Raw genomic sequence first — 21,957 nt, forward strand, 5'->3', positions numbered from 1 at the left:
GTTCTTAGTGGTACAGAAGTGTTGCTTAAACTCTTGAATCACTCTACCAAGAAAACATATGTGGAAATCCTAGTGTAAAAGCTAAAATTTACCACACTTCTTTTAGATTTATCTTTTTACCAAAATAATAAACATACCGGTATCGCATAATGAAAAAAAAATTTATTAGTTTCCTACTAATTCATAAATTTCAAAAATAGTAGCCGACATCGTTACCTGAATCATATTAGTTGTATTTAGTAATGTTTAGGACTTCACTTTTATTCGAAAAATAATTATTTAAAGCAAAATTAGTGCTGTTGTGTGTTGTTTTAAAGAAAGTAGATTTGTTATTACTAACAGAAAAAGAAAATTATTTTACAAAATCTACGTAAAGGTTTTAAACTCTTTTTAAATTTTAAACGTAATAATAATGATAAAATTTTAATTTAATAAAAGATTTGGTATGAGAACGTGTTTATTTGAAACTTATTTTTCCGGCATCAATACCTGTTATTACCCTAGTTATAGGCACGAGACTTAACAGGATATGTCACCAATCACATACCGAACCTCTAAGTTTAAAACCCTTTAACTATTAATTACATTAAATTTTCTGAAACAAAAGTAAAATCGTTGTTTATCATCCAATGATGTGTTTTGTCCTTTCCAAAAGAAAATACTTACAATATTTGATATTGTGTTCAAGATTTTGTGAGATTAAAACTCCAAGAAATGTTCTTTTTCAAAGCGGAAGGATGATATTCAAAAGGCGTTTCTAAGATTTCTCTTTTCATTTTTCAGTCTTTGTTGGAATTCGTTCGTGATTCGTCTTTGGACAAGAAAATTACCTTTAACATTTATTTAGTGCATAATCGTAAAACATTGTAAATTTCTAATTAACCATAAAAGGTAATTAAAGATGGTTCAACAAATTGTGTATGGTTTAAAAATAAAGTTGAGTATGGATTACCATTTTTAAATTCTTCAATAAATGTATCACAAGTGTCGCTATCCAATTTATATTTGGTCTATTTTTTAGTAAGTTATTTTACGTAAAATTGTTTCCTACGTGTCCATAATAAGCTACTATGAGTATAAGCACAGAATAGACTAAGTATATTCACTACTGTAGATAGCATATTATGGGCCAATTCGACGTTTCCCAATAGTATAACCATTCGCAAGGTTGCTCAAATATATAGGTCCTGGTATTATCTTTCCTGTTTTTTTTTAGTTTAGAGTATAATGGCGAAAAATATCGTACGCAACTAGTCCAAAAGTCGTTTTCCGTACTCGTATGGTAATCCCAATCTTAATCTAAACCCTGGAAATGGACACATAAATGTTAAATCAGTGGAAAATGATGTTATATCGATAATACAATATACTTAAGCCTTTCCAGAAATGGATTCTCTTCAAACGGTTATGACAAAAACACACATAGGGTATTTTGATAATGTTTTATATTTTTTAGACGTCTTGTTTGAAACTGTTTGTTTTTACCACGAAAGCCTTCTTTTCAAAAGCTGCCAAAACAAAACACTGAAACATTGGAATTGCATTTCTACTTTAGTAGGCTCTCTAGCACAAATCTATTACAGATATTTCAACAACAATGGATGATTGCAAACAAACATCAATTCGGTAATGTATGGTGAGTTTTTACACACCAACTTCATCAAACTTTTACCACAAAGAGTATTAAATGGTGTATTCCATTCTTACTTTCTTCATACTTCCTTTCTACATATATCTTTAACAGTAGTTGCTGCATATATCGCGTCAATACTAAACTAATAGTAAGAAATTTGCAGTCCGTCGTCTAATAACAGATTGGTGGCTGATGGATTTTGCTTTTCTATTTCTTCTTAAAATTAGTAAATGGAGTAGAAGGCTATGTTCTTTAGCCATTTATATATTTTGGCGATATATTTTGGATATAGATACTAGCAGCTGGCAAATCATTGTAAATTTTCATTGCTAATATTTGGAAATAATTCTCTTTGCTCATCCTCCTGAGTGGCCCATCAAGTAGATTTTTGCTATGAGGTTGTATGTGTCTTTTCTGCTAGCTTTTTGTGGGAAAGGTTCTTTTATGTAGGCCAAACTGAACATGATTTACTTTATATGCAAAATGTCCAGTCTGCTGAATATAGTCCTACTATGGTTTAGGTACTCTGCAGGATGAATCAAACTAAGGTTTTTTCTAGAGTAATATATTTTTACATCCATAAGAGTGTCTACACATAAAAGAGCCATAGGTGTGGCATGCAATATTATCTAGCAAAATGACTGCGTTAGATAGTAACAAGACAGGAATTGGATTGTACTCTTACAAAAACATTAACTAAAGTGGCGTAGATATACACAAAAATAGTTGTATACGTTAAAAAAACCTAAAGAGCTCAAACCCAATAACTTTACAAGTACAATACATATCACTGAAAAACATAAATTTTTTTGGCTACAAGTACCAATTTAATTGTTGGATAGATGCTGCAGAATACACTTTTTACAAAATAATGACCATTTGCAAATCGCTATCCATCGTTTTATTGAACACTTGAATGAGAAAAACACGGTAAAAATCTCTTGTTTTGCTGTTCTTCGAATACTTGAAACAAGTGGAAACTGAGTATGTGGATATTTGAAACACAAAGCTTTGAATGTGATACAATATAAGATATCTGGAAACTCGTTGGAAAAGATACTTGTCATACTTTCGAATTAAGGTATAATTTTACCTCTTCTTTTACAGAATATCAAAAACCCGACGCATAAAAAAGCTATTTCGGGAATATGAGAAGGATTGCATTTTGATGTGCATGTAGGTGCGTAATTTTAAAAAGTATTGACTTGACTTTCTGTTGGAATATGTTTTGAAATAGGTTTTATAATTGAATGTAAAATTGACTCTTTACTTCATTCTCGTACTTTTTAAATGACATTTCTGTTAGTAAGTAATTAGTTTCATGAATATTATTGTTAAGCATTGAAAACTATTAAAACAAAAATTGCCAAGCAATATTGAGGTGTTTATAAGCATTTATATTACCACAAAAAAGTTGAATTGACTTTGGCGACTGAGCCATTTTCTTTTAATAAGTTTTTCTTTTTCTAAAAATCAAAAGGAATTTATTTAAAACCTTTCAAGATTTATACTGAATATTATAATACTGAATGTTCCCAACTTTTTTTTATTGGTCACCATTTTAGGTCATAAAAAGTCTAAATCTTATTTTTAATGTGCAAATGATATTTTTTAAATGTGTATCGAATTTTAAGACTTATTTGCACCTAGTATTTCTCCTTAATTAATGTGTATGAAATATCCAGTTCATACTTTGCCTGAAAGCATATATTAAAGAGTAGACCAAGTATAGGTATACTCTTTAATTTATGCATAAGGTTTCAGGCAGTGCATAGAATGCCTGCATAATATACTTTGCCAGTAACATAAATATAGCTTATATTGTGGTAAATAACAGTAATGAAAGAAAAATCTACCAACTTAACTAATATTGTTTGACGATCAATATCTTCTACAATTATAATCAACGATCCCAGTGATTATAATTGCCTACAGGAGTAATGTGTTCTTTGTGGAATAGATCAGAGATCCATTGCAGAGATATCAAACAGACAAGTTCCACTCGGAGCAATCTCGTGCGCAAACAATCCAATGGGACCTCTGTGCTTGGACCCTCCTAGATGACAATCGATACATGCCATTCTCTATATTGAACTGCTTTATCTATATATATATATATATATATATATATATAATATTATAAAACTGAGATGGTGTATGTCTGTCCGGCTGCCACGACTAAAATACTAAACCGACACAGCCCAAATTAAGCTAAAATATTGTCCTCATACCTAAGAATTTCATAGGACTATTCACTTCCCTGAGATCCTCTCGGGCTATGCCCCTTGGATGTCCACAGCTTTGAGGTAAGGTTTTCAAAAGTAAATATTAATTCGCCTCCATGGAAGCATGAGAAAATTCACAAACTTTGTTTACTTTTTTGTTGACATTTAATGTAAACAGTCAGAACTGTTAAATGCTTATTTTACAATTTCAGACAACTGATCCACACAAATTATTAGTAGTTTTCATCACTAGGACCGAAAGTGGCTCTTTTTTCACACGCTATCGTGTACGATTAAGTACCAAAAAAGACACTTTCGCTCCGTGTGATAAACAATTATTTTCATCTTACTGTGGAAATAACCATTCGTTACAAAATTAGACCGAATAATTTGAGGTTATACTAAGACAACATTAATGTTTACATTTCTTTGTTCTTCGTTGTCACAAACATAATTTTAAATATTGTTATAATCCACTCACCTCTATAATGATCAGTAGCGTTTTCATAATGCACAAATGACATTTTGAGGTTAGCAAACCGAAAAATTTACCAAATTTTTTTCTGTTTTCTATTTGATGTTACCCAAAACGATGAGTTTCCGGACGATTAAGATTTCAGATGGATAAATACAATTTATCGAGGTGTACCTTGAGAATACATGGTTTAATGCATAGGCCTATTCACTGCTATTACAAATTAATATTCCGTAGGGATACAGTATTTGTGTAATCAATATTGTAGGCCTATACAATAATACACAATACACAATACATTCGAGGCAATAGTAATTCACTCGTCTTGAGACGTTTTGTAATTACAACACAAAATATAGAATTACAAGTGGTAATACAGAGAAATAGGTTATCTTGTTACTGTATATTTAATTGTGTTCGATATTTAAACCTATAAAAAATGTTATTGTGAATTTCTATATACCGCTAGAGGAAAGATATTACCGAATAAAATATTTCTATACGAAGACATTTCATTAAATTTTCTTCTACGAAGGAAGCACCTCGTAAGAAATAAAGTCAAGAAAGAGTGGTACCACTGATGAGGTCCGGGGAAGTGTAGGGTATTCATTCACTCTATGTTGGCAACACTGTCTCTCAATGTCCGTTTTTGTTTCTCTCACTTCAGCCTAATTAGGACGTACAAGAGCGAGTACAACCGTGGAAGACACTCTGACCTTAAGCCACGACGGTGAAATGTAGTTATATAAAAAAAAACCTTAGAGAATAACCTCAGAGTACATTACACAGATTTTAAAAATTAATTAATTTAAATTATTTTAGATTGGTTTCTGTGTGGAAATGGATGTAAGGTTATTCTACTTGTTTTTTTTTTATCATAAATAGTTCGTTGTCTAACAATGGTAATACATTATTTCGCCATTTTCCATCACAATTAGTAAAAAACTAAATTTTAACGACGTTTCGGGATGTGGAAACTGATTCCGTCCTCAGATGAGAAAGGATGGAGACGACAAGGATGTGATTGGTTAGTTTTTAAAGCGGGACAAGGTTTGTTTTTAGCGAATTTCCCATATAGGAAATAAGCTACTACCGTAGGTCTCATGGTAAGACCTAGACCCGGGACCGATTTACTTTTTCGTTTTGAGGTCCCCAGAGGCCAAAAAAACTATCCATTCAATATATATATATATATACATATTATTTAAATATATATATAAATATATATATATTATTTAAATATATATATTTATATATATATTTATATATATATATGTGTGTGTGTGTGTGTGTGTGTGTGTGTGTGTGTGTCCGTTAGCGCGATAACTCGAGCAAAATTGATCTGATTTTGATGAAATTTGGTACAAACGTGTAAACCTACATTTATTCGAACGAGTTCGCGAACCAGCATAATCGGACCATGGGATCAGGGGTTTATGGGGGGTTTTACGGGGTAAAAAATGGGTTTTTCTCATTTTTTACCCTAAAAACTTTAAATTTCTAAATTTCTCTCTAGACCATTTTGAAGAGCTTAAAAAAACAAATAATTTAGTATATTGAAGTGTTTTTGAATGTTTATTGACTACGGAGAAAAATTAAAAAATGTTAAATTTAAAACTCCCATGTTATTCTTATGGAGAATAAATAAACTGTTCTAGTTTGATTGTTTATGGATATATTTTAATCAAATTTGGCAATTTGGTTTATTTCATACTAAGCTATCAATATTTCAATTGATAAAACACACCTCAACATCTTCCCCGTAGCAGCAAACCTAACTACAGTACTCACTAAAATTAATGTTATTTAAATAGGAAACAAATCTGAAAATTTATAGGGAATATTTTAGTAGAAATCAAGCCGGGTAAATGGAAATTCGCTTAGTATGCAGGTTTGCTGTGACGGGGGTATTTTAATAATCATGATGGAAAAGTCTAAAATAATGTCTTGTCTAACGTAAACTCAAAATCGCCAAAAATGAACTTAAAACAAAATAAACAGCAATAGAAAACGTATGACCCATCCAGCACAATGTGACAATACAAAACTTCATACCTGTTAGGTGTTAATAATTTTACTTGTGTGAAATTCAAAGTACTTTGCAAATCCTTCTTTAAGCGATCAAAACTATTAATTTGCATATACATTTAAATAAAGGGTGCTACTTCATGTTTAAAAATCCACAAAGAAATATTCCTTGAGGAACACACAGTGTTATTTGGAACTAAATGTAAATAAGTATAAAATTGATTAACTTTATTGAATAAAAATTAATTAGGAGTAAACAATGTCTACATGTTGTCAAAATCTGATGCATACCTACATAAACCCATTCTTATAATATGGAATACAGTGAACAAACACTAGTAATGAATTTTAACATTAAAACCTAAACTAACAAATTTATAGTAATTTAGTGTAATCAAATTGCTGTAGGCTTTAACTATACACGTGGAGCTTAATGATGTAAATGGTATTTTTTGAAAACTTCTATAAAATAAAATATTCTTCGGTAAATAATTCTCAAACAGATCCTTTTTAAACTAGTATTAAAATAATTTCAACTGTTGAAAACAATTTATAAATTTCACTTAAGTTTTAATCTTTTAACTATTTAAATATTAAGTTTTTACTTATAAATTTCTTATAAAACTATACCCCATCACAACATGATTGAACTGTTCTGCTCTGCACCTCTTTGCTCTTTGCCAGGTTATTCTAGGGCCAGGTTTTGTTTACAAACAATAACCAAACAACGCTACATCATCATCTGTCATTCCACTACAAACAACCCCAAGGCATAACCATAGAGCTTCCCCCCTCCCTCTCACCTTACAGTATATACACTTCAAATATACAACATACCAACTGAGAAATACATGTAGTATGTTCTTTTGAATTTTAACGAATTAGTCATAAAGGGAATACCTTATATCCGTATGTGCACGGTAAGACCTAGACCCGGGACCGATTTACTTTTTGGTTTTGACGTCCCCTGAGGTCAAAAATGCCATTCGTTGAAATTTGTATGCATTTAAAGCGCATGCAATCAAGATAACTCAAGTAATTTTGGTATAATTTTGATGAAATTTTGTATGAGTGTGAAGCTGAATAAACCTAAATGAGTTCGCGAACCAGCAAGATCGGTCATAGGAAAGGGTGTTATGGTGTTTTAAGATTATTTTCAGAGTATTGTTTTACAAATTAATACCCAACAATTAATTATTAATCCTTTTATAATTAATCATTAATAATTACGTGTACAACTTTAAGAAATAAATAATTTTGTATGTTGAAAACTTGTTGTAGTTGTTGATCAGAACAGTTGTTGTAGTTGTTAGTTTGATAAGTTAAGAAGAAATATTTAAATCATCTGTACATTTAAATCATTGTCTTGTTATTCTTACTAGTGGTCGTCCTGTGGTCGAAACTCGACCAAAAAAAATTAATGTACAGACTTCTCTATTTTCTCCCCACACTGTAAATAAAACATGTGATTGGAATTTCTTACATTTGTTTAGATTTTCTGTTACATTTTGTTGTTATTTCGTCACCATCATGGCAACCCATATGGTCCATGTTAATTTTTTGAAGTTTTCAAATTCATTTTTTGTGCTTATTTGTTAGCCTATTTTTATTTTTAAAGGCATTCTGCACATCTACAGGAAAATATCTTTCCAACAGTATGCGTAGATTTTCCCTGCGATGCACACGAGCTGAGAAAAAAGGTTTTAAAGAAACATGCTTGCCTATTAATATATAGATAAAGGTAAACTAAACTGATGCTTGTTAGCTTGTTTATGGCTATATATTGTAAGCAAATTTTAAATGATTTTTTATGCAGGCCTATTTCATGATATCAAAATAATACACCTGTCTGAATGCGTAACCAGTTTTAGATTTTCCTGTTGACTTTTATGTACATAAGATGGACATATGCTAGTCTATTTAATATTTGTATTCAGATGATTCAAATGAGGACAAATATAGATGGTTATATTTAAGTTTGGTCTTAGGCTACTTAGTAAAAAGGCAATAATCATCAGTTAATACTTTCCTTATTCTTCTAAATAAGGATTAATTGAGAAGCAAGCTGGTGTAGATTTAGCACGAGACATTAGGCCCTGAAGTCCCGGGTTCAAATCCTGCCAATCACAAATGGATTTGATTAAAGTGGATTTGATCCACTGAGTGAAGTGATCATGAGACAAACCCTAGGCCTATCCTGAAGTGAAAAACGATCTTGGACTAGACCCTAGCGTCCTAGGACAAAATAAATTAGTTTAATCAGGGACAAATGGAAATATTTCATCGGGAATAACCAGGGATTTTCAAAACGATGAGGTTGGCATCCCCGTCATTCATTGCCAGTCTCGCCTGCCAGCGCTCATTAAAACGCGGTACTACAGAACAGTAGTAGCGAGTACGCGCACATTCTCTAAAGCACTCTCTTGTTTAATTAGGCTTTCTACTTATTTCTGGTCCTTTTATTCCCTGCTATACATCTCGTATTTGCAAGAGTCCTTTTTGTTTCACATATATTGAAATGTAAATGTGTATCAGTCAAAAAGTGGTGCAGAATCTATATAATTAATACGCTACATGAAACTTTGTCGGTTGAACTCCTCCGCCATTTCTTAACCGATTTTATCCATTGACGTCTCATTGGAAAGAGCGTGTCGCGTAGATTTGCAAACTGGCCTTACATTTTTGAAAAAGTCCCTTGGGTTCTGCCCCAGTGGCTTTGAAAGTTCCCATGTTATCCTTATGAAGAACATAATTGTTTACATTTTGATCAGCTGTATAATTTAATTGCTGTTATTTATTTTTCAATTCAATGAAACGCATTGAGTAAATTTGTTTACTATTTGAGTTTGTGTAAACATAACCCCCAAGACGGATCGTGTTAGTATGGTTTTATCTTAAATTTGTGTATTTATAGTTGTTTTGTGTCGCTATGACGGATCGTGTTAGTATGTTGTATCTTCAATTTGTGTATTTATCGTTTTGTTCCGCTATGACGGATCGTGTTAGCATGATTCTAACTTAAATTTATGCATTTATCGTTGTTTTGTGTACCTATAATTTGTTTATTTGTTGTTTTTTCTTTTAAATGCCTCCGACGTGACGAAAACAAAACATAAACAGTGGCGCGTATTAGGCTTAACTCAACTTATGACAAGTGTGTCCCCGCCTTAACTCATCACAGTCAGCACCTGACTCTGGACAATCTCAACTATTAGGTTACAAATACGCCCTAACACTACCCCAAAACGACTTTTCGTCCACAATTGGCCGGTTGGCCCTCTATCAATGACCTGTGTTGCCTGTACAGCGAGGCATTTAGAGAAGGAGAAAACCGGCCGGAATGCTTTAGGTTTATCAATAACGAAGATAAACATGGTCTGAGTTACACACCGGTAATCTTTGAGTTGACTCTTTTAAACTCATTGTAGCCTAAATATGACTGTTATTCGTTTTGAAATAACTCCTGTAATACATTGCAATTGCTCGAATTCGAGCAACATGTACGCTAGTAGTTTATTAAAGGCAGGAAATTGTTTTGTGAACAAATTACACGTTACATATTTTCCAACAGTTACCATAACATATTATTATAATATATAATTATCAATTAAAATAAATCGGAATGCCCCCTAGGGGCGTATTATAACCAAAATTTGAGTGAAGGATGAGTGTAGAATGATGTGAGATTATCTATGTTACTGACGATCAGCTGTTTCATCAGTCATTTATTTGAAGCCATCATCATGGACAGCTGGGTCCAGTTTAGAATTATCAAAAAGCTAGTGACGATTCGAACTAGCAACATTTTGATGTTAGTCGAGCACTATAACCACTCATCTACCCAGCAGAATTTGTCATCATTGTCAATCACTTTATCTTTAAGAGGAATAAACTAGATGATGTTGATTTTAGTTCATGGGCTATGTCCATAAACTAAAGATTGATTTTAAAGGTATCAAGGTAAGGTGAATGGTAAGCATATATGTCTATGAAATACGGATAACAAAGGTATCTTAATTTCACATAAAAAATTGTTATTCAATGTTAGGCTTTACAAAATTTGACAAAACAACAGCTAATCCTGCATTTCTCGTGGTAGCAAACCTAATTTCTTTACGTGTATTTATATTTACCACACAGAACACGAAGACAAGTACTGTTATCACATGCATTTTGGATGAACAATTTACACAGCAGCTGCTTACAATGCAGGTTCGCTTCAACAGGCGTATTTTTGTTATTTTATGTTTGCAACTGCTACATATTTGATGTCAGATCTGGATGCAAATACAGAACCGTGATTATTACGTATATCAGACTTTCTTCACAAATTGACTGTGAAAAAACTGTCAATGAAGTGTAAATTAATTCGCTCCGATTCAGGTAGTCAATTAAACGAATCCATAATCATTTGACTGTCCCACTCAGAGAAAGAACTTCAAACAAAGTTTACCGTTTCCCGATTTTAATTAAACTGGAACAAAGCTAGCAAGCAAACTAGTCAGCCATCAATTAACATTGGTAAACAGACTTTGGTTGCTAAACTTTGAATTTGGTAGAGTTGCATCGAAATCTCTTTTGAAATTTTTTCTGAGTATTTGATCAGAATACCAATCGGAAGGAGATTTTTTTCTACATGAATAGTTTTTTTATGGGAAAACTTTCTTTTACAAAAGGGATTTTAATGTATTATGATCATCTATAAGAAAAGCCATAACAGGTTTAAACCTGTGAAATATATTAATATTTATAATTAAAAACATCCTCATAATATTGTATGAAGTTTGAATGAAGCTATGATAAATATTTTATAGTAGCTTGAATTTGAAATAATTTTGTTAGTAAGGTTTTCTTAGAGAAACCGTAAGTAAATGTTCAGCCTGAATTGTAAAGTCTGAGGAATTGTCCAATAGAGTGGTGACGGAAAAATTACACCAGTTAAAATAAAGAATAACAAAGATTGAACTAGGTACTTAAATAAAACTGCTTCAGTACTTGCATGTCGTGATTCAATACTGCTTCAGTACTGCACGGACTTTGGAATACCCCAAGTTTAACTTATTCTTAGACAGAAAGGAGAGCTTCAACGTTCATGATCCAATACGGTGAAATAAATGTAATTTACGTAAGTATATCAGAATCAAAAGTGTAACCCTCTCTTTAAGATCACTGAATGAGATCAATAAATCAATATCAAAATACACTTGATTGCAATACTTTTCGAACAGAGCCATTTCGTGCCCCTGAAACACAAATTGCAGAATTTCAAAATCCAACCAGCTAACCGTGACAGAAAGTCATTGAGGTTGAGAATAATAAAACAAAAAGCAGCAACAGTGGGCAGTAAAATTACGTTAACCACTGCAGGCCATTGCAAGAGCCATCTCCAGTGAATGGTGCTATCGGTAACAACGGTTGTGCAACTAAGTGGCGTCCCCCAGGGATCTGTGCTGGTTCCTGTTTTCTTTGTAAATTTCGTTCTTCCTCGTGCTGTAATGTGTGTTTATTGGGTGGTCGTTTTCCGTGTAAGATTTTAAAGGAGACTCAAAAAGATTGTATGTTAGAAGATTGTTTTGAGAAGAAGTGTTGATGCAGAGAGGAAAGTAGTTAAAGCTTTGGATGAAAATAATAGGACAACGCAAATAATTTCATGTTTTAAATATATTAAAGTTAAACTTACAAAGTAAAATCTACTTTACAGTATCATTTGCTGAATCCATTATGTATTTCCCGGTAGAGTTCTATGAAATGCTACACAAACTTTTGAATTGTTCGAAACTATGTCCACATTGTCCCTAATTCTTTTACACTATTCTAGCAAGAGAATCTTTTGAGTTTGTGTCAAAACGACTTGGACGGTGGTGTCGTCTTGTAATCCAGCTACTTGGAGGTCACGAATTGTGGATATTTATAGGCATACACTGTGGATGCGATACTCCCTGGTGAGTACTATGACCATCCACAGTACTGTCCTGACAATTAGACCAATTCACTAATTACAAGCCAAAAATGTGGTTCGGATTCCACTATAAACTGTAGGTCCCTTAGTTGCGATTGGTTGTATGGGCTATTAACTAACGGCCTTGTCCAATGAAATTATCGGCCTTAGTCACTAACAGTACAAGATCGTGCCACTCATCCTACACTCATTTCCATTCATACTTGGTTTAAAATACCTGCATTCGTATAGTCCTCATTTCAGAATAAAAGTATTAAAGTATTATATTATTTATTAAAAAATCTTTGATCCTCTACCATGTTTTTATGCCAAAATTCCATTCTATAACCCCTACCACCCTAACCAATAACCCCAAAAATAATATGATATTAGGACAAATAGTTTTAAGAACGATCGAGTACACGACAGCAATTATATATTTAATGTAATGTAAAGCCTGGTTATCAATTTGTACAGCCTTGATTATCGAAATCTATTGAGTAACGAAATCTAGTTGGAAATCCAGGAACTGTTAAAAGGACTGTTTTAAGGAACTGTTATTGAAGTTCTACTATTCTGTATTGTCCTGCAACGATGTTGTGTTGAGTGTCAGGAAAACCATTGCACACAGTGGCCTCGTCATGTGTGTCTGAAAGCGTGAAACATATCGTGTTAAACGGATGTAAACGGGTTACACGGGAACTGACATGCAGCCCCGGCTGTGGGCTGATAACGTAAGCTGAAAACTGCATCTGAAGGTTACAGTTCCGCAGAGAACCTAGGATATTATCGGATGCAATATTAGTTCGATATGAGTATCGATTAAATATTTCAATTGATATACATATTGGATGTTATATTGCTTTGCTGTTATAGGTGTTTTCATTTTCAAGTAGAGGAACGACCGCCACTCTTTTACAGTGTTGCGTGTAGGTTAGGCCTGTCTAGTTCAGTCTAGTTTATGAAACTCATCAAAAGAGATAGACGAATACAAATGTACGTCTTTTTAAGCTTATCTCCTTAAAATAACTATACAATATAAACGTTTATGTTACCTCATTTGTTTGCTATCATGATAAACTTAACTATACGAACTTTTTATTAAATTTAACCTCTCGATTGCTAGGGGATCACTATATCAACTACTGTCATACAACTCAACAAAAACATTAGTGACTAAATCACAAATTTAGATTAAAAAGTTGAAATGCTAAACAGCTTTCATGACAACAAAACCACGTGCTAATTAATAAATGTGATTGAGGCTATGACTTGTCAAGCTGTTGATTATAACGAGTTGCAACAAAGCAGTGAATGTAACTGTGCAATACCTGGACTGCATTTGACAGATAATTAGACCAATACAGCCACATTGTAGTCCAGATCAATACAGCTGTGATAAACCTGCCTCTGGTCCTAGGCAATACAGGGCTACAGACCCATACATTGTTATTTGGTTACTTTTCTAACATATACGATTAAAATGTACAGATTTCACGTGTGTATTTGTATTAGACAGTGAAACCGTGAAACTAATGCAGCAACCAATGAATTGAGTTATGACATTAAGATTATGATATACAATATATTTGAACAATGTGCATTTTAACTATTGCAATAATGTGCCTAAATAATATGGCTAATAAATGTACAAAGTTTAATCATTTTTTTTTTACATACAGTATGTTATTGTCTGTTTCTAGAAAAGTGTATGCTACTGGTTCTGACATCAATGGATAAAAAATGGTCCATATGACTCAATGTCGTTCACATCTCAAAACTGTTTCGTTAATTTATATTTATTTTCGTTTTTTTCGGTTAAAAATTCCATATTTAACCTAAGCTAGAACTTCATGAAACATTGCATTGCTTATTGGGTTTTCGTAGAAATATCTTCATTACATAACTCTGCACAGCGTACATTTTCTAGTGCTTTCTACATAGGTACAAAAAGATGTACTCCTTACCGCCTGATGACAACAATTTCACCCAGCAAACTAAATGAATTGGAATTTGAACTCTAGGTCAGAAGGTCACTAAACCCTATTTATCTAATGCATATTTGTATTAGAAATAATGTTACTTACGTATACCGACCACACCTAATTATTATAACCTAACCTAACCTAACCTAGCCTAACCTAACCTAACCTAACCTAGCCTAACCTAACCTAACCTAACCTAGCCTAACCTAACCTAACCTAACCTAACCTAACCTAACCTAGCCTAACCTAACCTAACCTAGCCTAACCTTACCTTACCTAACCTAACCTAACCTAACCTAGCCTAACCTAACCTAGCCTAACCTAACCTAACCTAACCTAACTAACGAACCGAACCTAACCTAACCTAACCTAAAGGTGAACTATGTTTTAGGTCATGTTAGGAAGATTTTGTTATTTAAACTAATTAAAATCTTATTTGGAAGTCAATATCGACGTGGTCGGTATAGTTATAATACCAAAGTACCATAATATCACTGTCCTCATTATTTTTGTACAAGCAACGAAATGCGCCAAACCAAGGAAATCAGCATGTAAAACAACTATTGTGTGTGTCCAGTGAATGACACGGGGTTGCGAGTGTCCCTGCAGACGACAGGAGGACGTTTGCGAAACGTCGCGACCCAGACGCCGTGGTTCCTAGAGCGAATGTCAATAGCAAGTTATACGGGAACGTTGACCCTTGTTGACTTTGGTTCGTGAAAATTTTTAGAAAAATCTGATAGTTGGTTGATATGAGGGATGAGTTGTGTATGGATGAATTTATTACATGTAGATGGTTTCAACAAACTTGTTATTTAATCCAACACATATGTTCCTAAAAGAATTAAAAATGTTATGACCAAGAAGAGTTAAAATTATATCATCCTCAGTTCCTGTACTGTAAGAATGCTTCGAATTAAATTTAAATCACTTTAAACTCTTTTCTATCATCAGGAAGTAGTTAAATATGTTTTATAAAGATCACTTACTTGTTGATTTGAACATGCTTATTGTGTGGTATGTTATAAATATTGTTCATTACTAAGTTTGTATTTTCTCTATTTTAACTCTAGTTTAGTAAAATTTTTCAAACAGGTCGAGATAAACGAATTGATCGTTTTAGCCTCTTTTTTACGAATAGGGTTTGATTTCAAAACCCATAAAACTATGTCATACTGAACATAAAACTCCTGAAATGTTATCATATTTTTGCAGATATATTTATTTACACGTTTCATAGCTAGCCTACCACTGTAAATGAGATATTCACCAAACAATATTAAACTGTATAATAACATCTGATGCAAAGCCTAGAGAAAAATCCATGTCTGGTTCGATTATTGATTTTTTGTGAGCCTTGTTGGTTTTGCATGAATGTATTTTCTGCATTAAATAATTGCGAAAATTTCAACTTTTCGCAAATGAGAAAGTTTTATACGATTGCCACTAATTTAAACACTAAAAGTGAATGGTCACTCAGGAGTTTTGAGAAAGTAATTTTCCTTTGAATTAATTGATTAATGACTAATCACTAGGTAATCAGATGCAATTAATCTGCATTTAACCTCTTGATTGATGAAAGAGGAATTCTTCGTCATGGCCTGATAAACCTGCAATAATCGGAAGCATAAAAATGTCCTTATCCTAAATTCGGAGAGCTTTATTTTGCAGTTCTAGGCTATTGTCTACATAGCATAAAAAATTATCCACCAATTGTTTATGAAATCCAAAAGTAGAACAATTTTGTAAGACCGTTTCACTTCAAAAACAGTTATCTTATGATGAGATTATTTTTGGGGGTTTGCCGATAAAAAAAATATATTTTAAGTTACTGTATTTTCATTTAAATGATTACTTGTTTCTTTAAACTGGAGGTTTCACATGATCTATGAGAAAACACATAAAGAGAGGATTAATCAATTAAATATAATAACGGGCTTATGCTTATTGAGTATATAAAACTTTACGAGTTTGCACATTAAATGTAGGGGGTTCAATTAATTTTTGTTCTCTGATTTATGGGACTCAACTGTTATCAAACGGTGACACTTTAAAAAATACTAATGTGGAACATGCATTCCAGAGAAAAAAAGGTCTATGCCTAAAAAACGTCACACTTCATTCGGATTTTTAAGACGTAATTTCTTCTGGTAGATCGTAAGTTTAGCTGTTATGTCATAAGAAAAATACAACTATGATTAGATTAATACAAATATATTTAGTTTTGTGATTTTGTTTATATTGAACATATGTGTATCTGCCGAGTTCTAGATCACATATACAACACGATTATGTCAATAGACTTATAGCATACATTATCATAAGCCCTAATAATAGCACCTTTAACTCTAAGAGAAGGCATTCCATTTTATTTTAAATAAAACCAACTCCAATATCCGAATGTCCACCCTACATTTGAAAACAAGCAGACAACTTGTTCCATTCCTTTATGTAAAGATGGTCAAAATAGTTTGCTCTACCGTTTAAGAAAGACCTCCCTAGTTTGAATGTACCATTGTCCAAGCTCTAGACAGACCACGTCTATGGGTGCTTCCGTTGCCCCCCCCCCTTCCCCCCACACAACTCCTGCAGGAGTTTCCCTGATATAAGCCCAACTCTGGATACACAGGACAGACAGGAGGGCTCCACCTGTGGAACTATGAAGGTAGGGTTTAGGATATTTTGGATAATGCTGTGGATAGTATAGGATACTGTGAGTACCTATAGTGGATTTTGTTGCACCATAATGTTTTAGAGTACTGTAGTAAAAAGAATATCTTTAAACTATTTAAAAATATTTGTCCATGCGTAGCTATCCTGCGCTACTTTGATTAGCTTGTGAACCGTAGTAACGCCCTAGGAAACTTTTAGAGAACGTATAATAATTTTCGTGAATGATTTATGTGAATTTATAACATAATAATATTTTTTTTCGGTTTTATGAAGTGGGATTTGCATATTTTCCGACATTTACTATACGATATGACCAGTTAGAAAATTTAATTCACGAAAAATTAAAAACATTTTAATTTATATTGTAATGGATATAAATAATCGGATACATCGTTACACGTTTAATTTGGGTGGAACTATCGCGATATGAGTGATAATCGTGATAATTTTCATCCAGACTAAAACGTGTAATAAAGGTAAATAGATCCAAATTAATTGTAAAACCTATGAACAAGGTGAAGGAAATCTAAAAAGTGTTACTTTTATTGAATAGTGTCACCTATCTATGGACATTTTATATTTACGTTTAGTGCAAAAGTTTATTTTTCTCATCCTGTTTTTTATCTTGTAAAGGTTATAAAGGAATCAATTTAGTTTTGAGTATTTTAAACGACAACTGGATAAACTAACTCGGTAAACTATATTTTTCGGAACGGGTCTAGCAGTTAAGTAGGTTATCCTTGAAAACGTTTAATTACATCTTTAGAGTCATACGATTGGCATAAAAAAGTATTATATTTTATTTTGGAAATCATGTTTAGTTGAATTGTAGCCAGTAGAAGCCCGTTTAAAACAAGTTTCTACTAAAATACTTAAAGTTACTTTGAAAAGTAAGTTTTGTTACTTTAAACGAACGCGTCGTGGCTGTTAACCTCACTTCGAAGGGACTGGTTTTGTAGAATAGCAACTTAACAGGCTAATCATGACCTATAATAACTACCACTTAAATTAGTCAAACTAAAAACTCATTAAACTAAACACAACCAAACAATCATAAAGGGTAAATACGTTGGTCCTTTAAATTCAAATAAAGTCAAATAAGTTATGTTACTTTAAACGAACGCGTAGTGACCGGTTTTGTAGAATAGCACCTTAACAGGCTATGACCCATAATAACTACCACTTAAATTAATCAAGGCAAAAATACATTAAAAACTAAACACAACCAAAAAAACTATAAAGGGTAAATTTTAACGCTTAACCCTTTAATTCTTACACTCATTCCAGCAGGAATTTTGTTTCATGATTCCTCTCTGATTCCTAGCAAACTTCATTGAATCACTACACATTACACTACAGATTGTGTTGTAGTGGAGGATCCATTCCAGACACAGTTAGCATTATTGCATCCTAAACACATCCCCTCAAGCTATCGTATGCACCGCTGTAAACCCTGCTAATACTGCAGTACTATTAAACACACCCCCAAGCATTGTCGTCATTATAGATCAGCTGATACATGGAGTATCTCACCTTTGTTAATTGTAAAGAACATTTTCACCACACTATGATGTTTTTGGCTGTATTACATACGTTAATTGGTGGCTGAAAGTTACGTTTTGCTGTCCATGTCAGCTGTCATCGTAATTTGGGGACCGAGCAGGTTTTTACAGCCCGGGGCCGCAAAATCAGCTGTCCGCTTACTTACTTAAAACATGCATTTTAAATACACAATCAAAATCCATAGCATTGCAATAGAATTGTGTTATTGTCACCGTTGCCTAGCAACTATTTATTTTTATTTTTGCTGATTCATCAAATTATTTCTTCACATAACCTTAAAGTTGTAGTTGTGTTGACTATCAGTGTGCATTATTATAGTGGTGAATAGTGGTAGTAGGGTATAGTGTGGTGAAAAATAGTGTTCGTACCACGGACCGAAATGGTTTTGCAGCTCTCGATCGATTTAAAAACTATCTCGAGCCGGCAAAACCTCATTTTCGGCCCTAGGTACGAAATATACTATTTTACTATTCATTTATTGTTACATATTTCATTAATTCAAATAGCAAACTATCGTAGCAAGATGTTTGGCCGATTTTGACCCCCATAAATGTAAACGTACATGAACTTATATAAGAAAGGTTTTAGAGTTTACACCAAAGTGGGATTTTTACTTAAAGTATCCAAAGTAAATTAATGTCCTGAGATTTGTTGTTTTTTACAGTTTGCTTGCCTCACTGTGGTGCTGCTGGTGGCAGCAACGGAAATTAACGCTGGTGAGTATAATAAAAATATAACATTATTATTAAATTGTTTAGTTAAACTTTGTTTAAGTGTTACTCTTTATAATCAGATTGGTTAGATCAAGAGTGCGCCCTCTTTGAGACCAAGACCACCATAGAGGTTTTATCAAAGATTTTTGTTGCGTGGATTTCAAAACTCGATAGTTTGGCAGATTTTCTAAAACCACTTTATCAAGATTATTTATTTGGCATTGGAGCGCAATTTGGAAGAAAACTTTTTTGGACAATTTCCAAAATTTTTAATTTAAAGGTCGAAAATTATTTTAATAGCTGTTAAAATATGGAAATGGCACAGTTTTTCATCATATGATCAATAGTCTCATCTCCTCCTCCCTATGGCTATTTACAAGCCTTAGCAAAAATTACTTTTGAGGTTCCTAACTTGTTCATCTTTACACGTAATTCCTGGAGAAGTTCAAAGACATGATAACTTTGAAAAAAGCATTGGTAGTTTTGCTTAAAAAGCTTATAACTCTACTGTGAATGCTAAGAAAGTCAACTTTCAATCTGACTTTTGGCATAGGACACAACATTAATAATCAACAATCAACTTCCTGGATAGGCTCTCACGGTCATATTGGAGATCCGTCGTGTTCGGGAACTACCTTGTCAAACACGAAAAATACTTCTTCTCACCAACGTTTTGCCTTCAATACAGAGTATTTATATTGATGTGTTTCTATGCCAGTGGCATTTTTTACGTTTTGAAACCCTGGTTTTATTACTATCTAACGTCGACCTTTCTTTAGATTTCATCATTGATTCCGAATAACAAATAGCAGCTGGGGTCTGGTTACGATCTCGCTTGTTTGTAGTCGAACCAGCGATTTTCAGATTTGAACAGGAGCACTAAAACCACTTGGCTACCCAGACAATTCTCTGCGACAAATGAGCAGACGTCAAGTCAGTCTGAAGATGATACTCTGCACTTAGTCCAAAATGTCTGTGAATTGAAGTGTTTTGCTTTTTTTCACACGACCGTTTTTCAAAGATCACGAATCTACAAAACACTAACAATCATTATCAAATAATACTCCCGTAGAGAATCTAATTATAACAAAGTTTTTGAAGACATGAACTAATCCTAGATTTTGTTCCAGGTTGGATTTACGGTGGGGGTGGAGGAGGACATGGCGGCGGTGGAGGTGGTTATGGTGGGGGTGGACACGGAGGTGGGGGCGGCGGCGGACACGGAGGGGGCGGATATGGAGGCGGTGGACATGGGGGCGGCGGATACGGAGGGGGTGGTCATGGAGGTGGCGGTGGTGGACACGGAGGCGGTGGATATGGGGGTGGCGGCGGCGGACATGGCGGTGGGGGTGGGGGCGGACACGGAGGTGGTGGATACGGGGGTGGACCAACGATCATCAAGATCATCACGTTAGGAGGAGGCGGGGGTGGACATGGGAGCGGCGGTGGAGGTGGACACGGAGGCGGTGGATACGGTGGTGGTGGACACTTTGGAGGCGGTGGCTACGGAGGTGGTGGACATGGCGGGGGCGGCTACGGTGGAGGCGGCAAAGGAGGTGGCGGCGGAGGCGGTGGCAAGGGTAAGTGAATAAAAAGTACATTCAGTAATTGATTTCAGTTTATTTAGTTTTGTTTCGACTTGCATTTATAATATAATCTTCAATGTTAACACTTGAAAAATAATTTTGCTCGATACAACTGTTCTCTATTGTGTTGAACTATTTTTAACTTTTCGAAAAGCCATCTTTAGACGTTGGAGAATGACATAATTGCTTCGTCCAGAATATTGAAGATAGTTACAGCATAAAGAGTAACAGTTTGTTTATGCTGATGCAGATATGTCAACCAATTTATGTCATTCAACGTAATTCAGGAGCTGCATCAAAAATTAAAAAAAATATTCCCCAAATGGTTAAGTATTATAGTTCTAAAAGTGTTGCATTTCATAAAGAAATGCGTGTGTTAATTCACTAAACGCTCGCTGTTTATTTTAGTTTAAATAGTAGTAAGCAAATAATAAGTTTTCCTTAGTACCCTACTTAAAATTTAATATTCAAACAGTATCCGAAATGAGACAGTGTAGGACATAAAAATGAAGGCTTCACTTTTCAATATTTCATTTACAGGCCGAGGGAAAAAGGTAACTCTTCATAATTAAGACTCAAAATGTACAACGTGCTACCCAAGAGCAAAAAAATTGTGTTACATTCAGCCAAACGTGGAATCATAAGCTGCAAAAACAATATTAAAAAATAATGTTCAGTCTGCAATAGGTTATGTGAAAAACCTGTCTTAAAAATTTGATAAATAACAGTAATAATTGCTAAATTAGTAATTCGTATTCATTCTAAAACTTTACTTTTCATTCAGTCAAATATCAACTATTTTCATGAGTTTTTATTAATGACGCATCTTGTTACTGATTACATGGACCAGATTTTAAGTGAATGCCCGACTATATAACACTAGCCAACCATGCCCCAATGTCCAGACTAGCAAAAAACACACTTTAGTCACACCATATTACAGCTGTTATGGCAGACAATGTTGTCTATTGTGTCTACACTTTCACTAGCGAAACTATTCGTGGAAAAAATTACCAATAACAAAATACGTAGTTGTTATGAAACTAGTTGCTTTCCAAACTAAACGCAACAGTTCTCAAACGAAGTTTTATTGTCGAGAAGTGGTCAGTTTGGTGGTTTATGGGTTTATGGGTTTATT

The 21,957-nt window shown here is 33.6% G+C and overlaps 1 protein-coding gene across 1 annotated transcript; it reads left to right on the top strand.

Annotated features, from left to right (window-relative positions):
* The first annotated feature begins 5,301 nt into the window (after window positions 1-5,301).
* LOC128995773 (uncharacterized) lies at window positions 5,302-20,821 on the top strand. Its single transcript, XM_054420790.1, has 5 exons — window positions 5,302-5,383; window positions 14,862-14,996; window positions 16,819-16,949; window positions 19,185-19,236; window positions 20,364-20,821. The coding sequence occupies exons 1-5, from the start codon at window positions 5,302-5,304 to the stop codon at window positions 20,819-20,821; spliced, it is 858 nt and encodes a 285-aa protein (XP_054276765.1).
* The last annotated feature ends 1,136 nt before the right edge of the window (window positions 20,822-21,957 follow it).

The sequence above is a fragment of the Macrosteles quadrilineatus genome, unplaced genomic scaffold (genome assembly GCF_028750875.1).
Source record: "Macrosteles quadrilineatus isolate MER2022 unplaced genomic scaffold, UCM_ALF_1.0 Scaffold_5__1_contigs__length_97177068, whole genome shotgun sequence".
Classification (NCBI taxonomy): Eukaryota; Metazoa; Arthropoda; class Insecta; order Hemiptera; family Cicadellidae; genus Macrosteles; species Macrosteles quadrilineatus.

Excerpts from the sequence above, each read along its gene's own strand:
- LOC128995773 (XM_054420790.1), top strand. The coding sequence starts at position 5,302 with ATGTGGAAACTGATTCCGTCCTCAGATGAGAAAGGATGGAGACGACAA. Across the intron at positions 16,950-19,184 it reads CCACCTGTGGAACTATGAAG|TTTGCTTGCCTCACTGTGGT; the intron begins GTAGGGTTTAGG and ends TGTTTTTTACAG. Across the intron at positions 19,237-20,363 it reads AGCAACGGAAATTAACGCTG|GTTGGATTTACGGTGGGGGT; the intron begins GTGAGTATAATA and ends ATTTTGTTCCAG.